Source organism: Panicum hallii, chromosome 5 (assembly GCF_002211085.1).
Source record: "Panicum hallii strain FIL2 chromosome 5, PHallii_v3.1, whole genome shotgun sequence".
Taxonomy (NCBI): Eukaryota; Viridiplantae; Streptophyta; class Magnoliopsida; order Poales; family Poaceae; genus Panicum; species Panicum hallii.
Genome location: NC_038046.1, coordinates 17,207,219 through 17,216,224, shown reverse-complemented (window position 1 = coordinate 17,216,224; position 9,006 = coordinate 17,207,219). Strand labels below are relative to the sequence as shown.

At 43.4% G+C, this 9,006-nt stretch overlaps 1 protein-coding gene across 1 annotated transcript; it reads left to right on the top strand.

Annotated features, from left to right (window-relative positions):
* Positions 1 to 2,331: 2,331 nt before the first annotated feature.
* LOC112893095 (nitrate regulatory gene2 protein-like) lies at positions 2,332 to 8,637 on the top strand. Its single transcript, XM_025960255.1, has 7 exons — positions 2,332 to 2,553; positions 2,634 to 2,720; positions 2,841 to 4,217; positions 4,953 to 5,134; positions 6,527 to 6,750; positions 7,201 to 7,531; positions 7,749 to 8,637. Exons 3-7 carry the CDS (start codon positions 3,203 to 3,205, stop codon positions 8,181 to 8,183), a joined length of 2,187 nt encoding a protein of 728 aa, XP_025816040.1. The 5' UTR covers positions 2,332 to 2,553; positions 2,634 to 2,720; positions 2,841 to 3,202; the 3' UTR covers positions 8,184 to 8,637.
* Positions 8,638 to 9,006: the final 369 nt, after the last annotated feature.

The following is a 9,006-nucleotide window of genomic DNA, read 5'->3' as shown; positions in this document are numbered from 1 at the left end:
GTCACGTGCCATGTGCCCATGTTTCTGGGGTTTCCCAGGATCTTTCATCTTGATTCGAGACTAGGATTAAAATGAATTTAGCGACTGAACCTGCTGTGCCAACCTAATAATAATGCCGGATGTGTTGTGCAAATGTAGGATAATCACTAAACGTACGCAAAGTTTTTCTTTCCCTAGTTTATCAGAGTTTATGATGCAAACGAATGCACTGACGTAAGTTATGATACTTTGTTATGAAACCAACCGCCGATGTAATTTACAAGAAAAAGTTGTGGGAACTATTTCGTTGACGAGGTTTGAAACAAAAGTTGAAGATTTATGAATGAGCTTTGTGTGTGTAGAAGAGTTAGTTTGTTGTAGGCAAAATAGCCAATTTCATCCCTCAACTTTTACCTCAGCCTCAAATTCATTCCTTAACCATGAAATTGACTAGTTTCGTCCTAACTTTCTATTTGAGCTTAATTTCATCCCTAGTCCTATGTTGGCATGCCAAGTCAACAAATGGGTGATTTAAAGTGAGACAATAGACATAAATAGAATTTTTTACCTCTGATTTTTCTTCACATTCGATGTCTCGTAAAAGATATGATTCAACAAACAATGAGTAAGTACGAATAAACAAAAGTGTAAATATTTTATTCATAGACACAAGATCATCAATAACTTATTTTAGCTATGTTAGTGAACTATGAGTTAGTATACCACTTCAATTGATACCGCTGTTGGATTTGGTAACATGTCTAGAACTTTACATACATTCTGGTATGACTTGGCATGCTAGATCACCCTAAAGATTAAATTGAGTCTAAATGAAAAGTTTGAGGACTAAATTGGCCCCTTTGATAGTTTAAGGGCAAATTTGAGCCTTGGAGTAAATCTGTTTTGCCTTTGCTGTATAAGGATGGAGAACACATTAGTGGTACTGCCCCGTTTGTAAGCACTTTGTGTGGTAGTTTTTTTCCTTTCTTTCTCTCTTTCAAAGCACTCTTACTAAAACTTTGCGTTTGCAATGGAAGCAATGCCGTGCGTTACTCACCCCCATTTTTGCAGCAGCAATAGCTGCGCCTGTCGAAAGAGCAAATTAATTTGTTTGAAAACGTCCTACCGATGGAGATGGTAACGCCGGACACGGGACGAGCGCGACGGGGCCACGCTATATCCAGTCGCGTGTCAGCTTCAGCCTTCAAGGCCCGTGTTACGAATGCGACGAAGAAAATATTGCAGGCTGAGCGGCTGACCACGCCCTGACGCGCAGCCGCCAGAAGAAGAAGAACGGGGGTGATTACGTGTGATCCTGCCATAATCTCCGGCGCTTTTCGTTGCGTTCGGTGGCTCGTGTTTATCCGAGATGATAGTGATACTAGCCCCAGTAGAGTACAGCAGCCAGTGCGTGCTACCACATGCCGTGCCGTGCTGCCCCCACCGTCCTCTTTCTTCTCTGCTCGAGTAGTTGAGTGTGGGGCTGGGGAAACTGCTAGCGCCACCCACAAGCTAACCCAAACTTGTCGCCCACCCGATTCTAGAAGTGCCATTCCCATGGCACACAACTTCACAAGCAATGGATTTGTTTCGGGGAGGGGTGTACTAAAACCATAGTATATCCGATTCTTTTCACCATGGACCCTTCTAGTTGGAGGATGTTGTGGCGCATTTAGTTGCCCGATAGTATTCGATTCTTTACATCTTTTGTTTTGTATGGCTAGTCAACCAACGTAGAAAATCACAAACCAGCTAGTGATCCATATCGTATGGTTTTACTTCCTAGGATTGCTTAGTGAAAGATGAATGTAGCACCGTTGCTAGTACAACGAAAGTTCGACTCGGTTACTCAGAAATATACTTGTTCCGAGTAGGGGATGTCTGCAATTCGGTTCTTTACTTTTGCTTGGTATGGCTAGTCAACCAACCTAGTAAAATCACAAAATTAGATGGTGAAACAGCAAAATGATTTGTGTATGTCCACTCAATTACTTGGTCGAGGAGCAAGGATAACATAAAGGTTCAACTTGGTTATTTTTACATGTTTGCTCCGAGAGAAAACATAGCAGTCGTGCAAGTAGCCTTGCACACAGCTTGCATCCCCACCCCAAAGCGGCTCCATTTTTCACTTGCGTATAGTAATGAAGTACTAAACCACAGTAATTAGGCAGTTTTTAATACATTTACGGCCTCCATGAACCATGATGGACAGTGTGGACCTAACAATAACAGAGGGCAAGAGGAAAAGGAGAGGACAAGTGGCGAGGAGTTTCGGTGACAGGCAGTGGAAAGCAGCAGCTCTGACCACATTCCTGCACCACCCCACCCCCACCCGCGCTGCACAATTTCCTCCTACTTTATTGCACAACCGAATCCCACGCCTTCTCTTCTCTTTCCCCTTCTCCTTTCTCTCTCCCTCCCTCCTGCTCCTGCCGGCTGCCGCCGCTGATCCCTCTCTCTCTCTCCTCCCCCAGGTCCCAATTGCCGGCCGCTCCTCTCTCTCTCCCCCCCATTGCCACCTACTGCACCGGAGGGAGGCGGAGAGGGAAAGGGGGGACGGGTTCTTGGGAGCGAGTAAGAATCACATGATGCCATTACCGCCGCTTCTCCCTCTTTTCCTTATCTTGGCATATTCTTCTCCTCCGCTTGTGTAGATCCTTCCTTTTTCAGCCCCGCCTTCCCAGCCGACCAAGGTTGCTATCCGCGAAGCATTTCTTATCGAAGGGCTCTCTGGTGTTAAGGTAAGGCAAGCAGCCCCAGCTCACTTGTATTCAGGAATCGTCTCCCTCTTTTTCCTCTTGCTGCAGCTGATTGCCTGATTCTTCATTTTTGGATCGATTCTTTTGTCTGCCTTGTTCCAGTTCCAGCTGCATCGGATGTTTGATGCAAAAGCGGCGCAATCGGTAGTTTCTGTGACCGGTTGTTGGCTTGTTCGAGAGGAGGAGCAATTTCTCTGCCGCGGCTTTTAAGCGAATTTGGGGGCAATTTCAGTTAATTTAGTAGGAATCAGGGAAGCCCATCCGGAATTTTTCATTTTCGCGCTCTATGATTAGGAGCTGTGGCTGGGTATTGTCTACTCCCTGGAATTCTAGTGCAGATTTTTACCAGTTTCAGTCGACTTTGATCGAGCCCAGAGCTACCACCAAATTGGGTGTTCCAGTGGGTGTCGCAGTCTGCATTCTTCTAAGACCATCGGTGGGGAATTTGTGCCCGTTGGTGGCAGATGGGTTGCTCCAACTCCAAAGTGGACAATGAGGAGCCCGTGAGGAGGAGCAAGGACAGGAGGCAGCTTATGAAGCAGCTGGTGCGTCGCCGTCCTGAGCTTGCAGCCGCGCACATTGCGTACCTGCACGCCCTCCGCAACACAGGAGCCACTCTCCGAGATTTTGCTGAATTGGAGTCTGCATTGTCGCAGCAGCAACCTGTAGGCCCTGCGGCGCCACCGTCACCTCATCCACCACCACCGCCTCATCCTGAACCATCGATGACGTCCTCAATGCCACCCTCGCCGCGCCCCCCACCGCCTCTGCCTTTTAGTCCAATAACCACCATAAGAAAGATGGAGAAGAGGAATGATGAGCTACCACCACCATCTCTGGCTTTTAGTCCACCAGGGATAAGAATAAAAAAGATGGAGAAGAGGGATGATGAGCTCCTCCCACCACCTCTGGCTTTTAGTCTACCAAGGATAAGAACAAGAAAGATGCAGAATAGGGATGATGAGCTTTATGGGAATGATTCTATGGATGAATGTGATGATGATGATACCGACAGCTGCTCAACTCCTCTACCCCCACCCCCACCACCAGGTGTAGCATGGGAGGACTTGGATCCTTACAATTCCTTGAATTTTCCATCTCCGTTTGCTGATAGGAACGATAAAGAAGTGGGCTCACAGGTTACCATGGAGGATGATCCTTGGGTGGAGACAAACCTGGAATTTGATGGAGAGGAGGATGAAAGTGTGCTTGGAAATGATGATAGCATTGTGAACAGGGTCCAGATGAATCCAGCGAAGAGCAGAGCTCTAGGCGATGACAACTCTTCAATGGTGAACTGGGTGAGAAAGGACTCAGACTCTACAGCGGTGCCATGGAGGAATAAGAAGTCACTCATACAGATTGTTAAGGAGATTGATGAGTACTTCCTGAAAGCAGCAGCAAGTGGGAACGATGTTGTCATTCTTTTGGACTCTGCTGGTGGGCGCACTGATGCCTTAGAGTTAGAGACAAAGAAAGGTAATATATATCAGTGTACTGCCATTATATACGCATTTTTGAGATGTAGCTTCTGCTGTATTCTCCTTTTCTTTTTGAGCGGTGTCAGTACTCTTTTGGAGAAGTCTACAAATCATAAAGCAAAGTAGTTGATATTAGGTTGATGTAAATGTTTTACATCCTGAAAAATGAAATTGACGACAGGATATCCATAGACCCTCAACTGGTACAGAAATTGAATTGATTTAATATGACCACGAGTCATGGTTTTGTGCTTTTGACATTATTCACTCATATCACTGTCTCACTTTTCACTAAGAATCCAGACTTGGAAGAGCGGAGGAACTTACAAAAGCAACCACATAACCTCAATAGATGAGGCTTAAGCAAGTCGTAGTGATGCTTGTCACCTGTCTTCAAATGAAAAGATCAGCAAGAGAAATCGTTTATGCAGAACCTGTCTTAATTTGAAGCTTTATGGGGTTTGATGTTCATGTATTTCTAGGAGAAGACATATTCATGCTTATGAATATATATAATCTTTTATTTGATTTAGTTAACCTATGGAGCTTCTGTTCTACGTCGAGTTTGGTTCTCCAAAACATTATTTTGCATAAATGTATTACAACATCCATGGAAAGTGACCTGTCAATACATCATGCTGTTGCAATAGGGTAAAAAAGAAAGGACAGAGACATTGTATTTCTTGGTGTCCAGCCAAACACTGAATATTGTTGTTTATTTTTCCGGGTGCAGGAAAAAATTCCAAATCTGCGAAGGTTTTCTCCACGCTTTCTTGGAGCTGGTCTTTCAAATCTCAGCAGGCTAACAGTGAATCCTCAATTCTGAATTCTAGTGATGCCTCTGGATATGGTTACCATGGCAAAACACTGGAGAAGCTTTATGATGAGGAGCAAAAACTCTACAAGTTAGTCAAGGTGAACTATTGGACTCCTAGCATTATTTGTGGTTGGTCTATTTTCCAAGAATTGATTTCCTCAATGCCATCGAAAATTATAACTATCCCTTATGTGCCCTCAAGAAACCAATTTCCCTTGCATGCCATTGTTTCAAATTTTTTATCCCCTGCTTGTCACTTCCGTTATAAGCGCGTTAGTGTGCTGTTAAGTAATGATGAAAAGGTGATTTTTCGCCTGAAAGGAATGGACCATATTTTGGTCCTTTTCCTTTCGTGCAGTTATACTGACATGTGTTTGATGCACAGTAAATCATGTATTTTATAACAAGTTGCATGCATGTCCAAGAAATCTGAGAACAGTAGCAACAAGTTAGGAGCTGGACACAGCGACCCCTCAAGAAAACGATTATCCTGCACAGAGTTACTTTGTTTCAATCAATGGCAAAAAGAAAAAAAAAAATCCTTCAATCTACAGAAGAAATCAAGTAAAGTACTTGAGCGGTTGAGCCAAAAGTCAACGGAATTCATCGCCTCTGTGATGTCCAGCAGTTCCAGAAAGTTCGAAAGGCATGAGGCCGCCAGGTCTGTTCCTCACCTGCGCTGCGTAGTACTTGGCTCCATGGTGCCAAGCTCATGCTCGCTGTGCCAGAATGGGTGCTTGTGGACGCAGTCGCCGCCAGTGCTCCACTCCTCATTCTCAAAGTGCTCAGGCTTACTGTCTGGAGGATCACCTTGCTGGCGGCACGGTTCTCACCGCCTGCACGGGGCCAGGAGGCGCTTGCCCCGGTCCTCCGCGCCCACGTGCTGGTTCTCCGTGTCAGCAAGCTCGCCCAGGTGCCAGCAACTTGGCGGATCGATTTGGGGGTGGGTTTGGTGGACTCGTGTGGAGTCGATTTGGGGGAACAGGTGCGCCTTGCTGAGAGATAAGGCCTGCAGTGGGTGGTGCCCATGTTGTCATTGGAGGAGGGGCAGTTTAAGTATTGGAAATAGCCAGCAGTGGTTCTCCATATTATGGGCCCGCCTAGTCATTGGGGGAACCACTTAACAGCCATCGACGGAATGGCAACCCAAGGAAATGGAAATTTAAAATAGTGGCAGTCAAGGGAAGTGAATAATTTGGATGGCACTCAGGGAATCCATATAATTTTTAGTGGCATTGAGGGAATTCTCTCATTTTCCACTGAAAGTATGCGATGCATTACCCAGTGCAGTCTGTTAGTAGAATAAAAGGCTGTTAGCTAGACTTTGAGGTGTAACAAGTTATTTGGGAATTTGTTTCTTGAACAACGCCTGTTTGTTTTCTATTAACAAGAGAGAACAACAGCGTGATGTCAAAATGTCTACATGTTTCCATTTTATTGGTTTACCAAAAGAGAGCACACTTTTATTTTTACTATCCTTTGTACTGCAGGATGAAGAATTTGCAAGGCTCCAGTACAAAAGGCACATGTCAATGCTACAAAAGCTGGAATCAGGAGAGCACGATAAGCTGCATGCAGAAAGAGTTCGTGATGCTATTGAGGAATTGCAAACTCGGATAATCTCATTGGAGGAAGCTGTGAGTTTGGCGTGTTTTTCAATATCAAAGCTTAGAGACGAGGAGTTATATCCTCAGATTATTGAATTATCTGCAGGGTAAGCTCCAGAAGTAAGCTAACTAAAATACTTCTATAGTAAAAAAAAGCTGCTGTTTTAAAAGAAACATTTGCTTATACCTATTCTTGTATTAACATTAGCTGATAGGTGGATTTGGAACTCCCAAGCATGGCTTAGTAACTTGCAAGTCACTCTGCTGAGTGTTGTCATACTGGAGCTTTTTTGTAATTAGTTAGTAGTTTCCTTGTACATAATGTGACCTTTTGTCATGGAATATTAATACTTAATAATTAATGAATGCTGACAGCAAGTTATATTGTAGCTCAGTGTCAATGCCTCAAATGTTATATTTATGCTTAGTCCTTATCACAATACTATTCATTCATGTTATCCTTATCACAGTATTATTTCATTCGTGTCTCATGTTATCCTTATCACAGTATTATTTCATTCGTGTTATCTCTTCTGAACTTTCTTGTTTTGACATAGGCTTGTACATATGTGGAGAAACATGTACGAGTGTCATCAGGTCCAGAACCATATTGCTCAGCAAGCTACTCTCCTAGGAAACACACCTGGGAGTGAGCCAACAAGTGACGCTCATTGCCAAGCAACATCTCAGCTGGAAATTGAGGTCTCTGGATGGCACAGTGCCTTCTGCAATCTCATTGCATTGCAGCGTGAATACATAAGCATCCTTAACCAATGGATTAAACTCACAGACTGCCTTCCTGATGATGATGGCTTAATGAAAAGCTCATCTGGAATCCGTAACCTCTCTGAGGAACTCCAGCGTGCTCTTGAGAGGCTACCTGAGAAGGTATATTAGAACCAACTTGGTCTTTTCTTTCAGTTAAAATCCAGCTTTCAGGAACTTTTGGTTCAGAATATATGATTTTTTTGGTTAATAAGAAACCTATGCATTCTTCATATATGAACTTGACTAGTATACTCACCTGGCATGAACTCCATCACTACTTACCATTTAGCTATTTTCACAAGCTCCTCTCTTAAATGACCCTTATTTATACAAACAGGTAGCAGGTGAAGCAATAAAGACTTTTATGTCAGCCATACACTCTATAGTTGTACAACAGAGTGAAGAGCGCCAGCTGAAGAAAAAGTCAGAAAACATGGAGAGCAAGTTCCAGACCCACTTAGAGAAACATAGTGAAAATGCAATGCAAAGCTCATCCCAGCCTCCAAATAAGAATCAGTATTCAGTATCAAAGAATGAACTGAAATTGGAAGCATTTAGAAAGCAGGTTGAGGAGGAGAAGGCAAGATACCTAACCTCTGTTAAGACAAGCCGAGCCATGACGCTGAACAATCTGCAGACAGGCCTTCCAAATGTGTTCCATACTCTGATGGGATTCTCAGGAGTGTGCGTGCAGGCATTTGAAGGTATCAGCAGGTGCAGTGAAGTCGCTGTTAGCCACTCCGGAGCGGTTTCACCTGCCATTTGCGCGTGACCCTTAGCTTGGATGGCTGTGATTATTCATTGTAAGTAGGCAAAGTATAAATTGGTTCTACGTGAATACCCTTCTTTCCATAACTTCTTCAAATAGTTTTTGGGGATAAATTTTAAGTCAATACAGGCACATTAGTCTTGAATAGATCACAAAATCTCAGTTGGTGAGGAGGTTGTTACTATGAGGTTAGTGGTAGAAGTATGAACTACCACAATTGAACTTTGTGGCTGGGATTCTCGAAAGGATTCATGCGGACTTTAACAGCATGTTCTCACAATATGATGATGCTACTCATCGCAATATATTGCCTAAGTCCAGAGGCTGTCCTGGATCACAATTCACACCCGATATATAATTTTCTTGTCCAATGCTTGACCGTGATTAAATGCATGGGAAGCACTACTCCGTCACAATCCTTTACAAAATTTTACTGCATTATTGTTTTGTCTTGACATTATAAGTTTCTTGATTCTATTTACATACTCTTTATCTCAGCCTCTTCTTCCAACGTGAAATTGCCCTTAAATCTCTGTTGTGACAATTTTTAGTTCTGGTGCCGACATGTAAAATGGATATAGGTTTCTAAAGTTTTTTTTTCCGAGTTATGAAGTGGGTGTTAACATTACTGGATATATTAATTTGAGACAATTACATGTCAAAGTTATTCCACGTAGAAATGTCACGCAGTAAAGCTTGTTTTCACATAATCTGTTGTTGGAACCATCATCTCAATCATAGAGGGTGTACTTTGAGTTTCAGCTCAAGATCATGTGGGTGTGAACATGGCAAGGATGGGGATTGGATATGAGACTGAGAATGCAGA

What these genes read in the sequence shown, in the direction of transcription:
- LOC112893095 (XM_025960255.1), top strand. Translation starts at nt 3,203, where the DNA reads ATGGGTTGCTCCAACTCCAAAGTGGACAATGAGGAGCCCGTGAGGAGG. An exon ending in AGAGTTAGAGACAAAGAAAG is followed by an intron (nt 4,218 to 4,952) that starts GTAATATATATC and finishes TTCCGGGTGCAG; the next exon opens with GAAAAAATTCCAAATCTGCG. An exon ending in ATTATTGAATTATCTGCAGG is followed by an intron (nt 6,751 to 7,200) that starts GTAAGCTCCAGA and finishes GTTTTGACATAG; the next exon opens with GCTTGTACATATGTGGAGAA.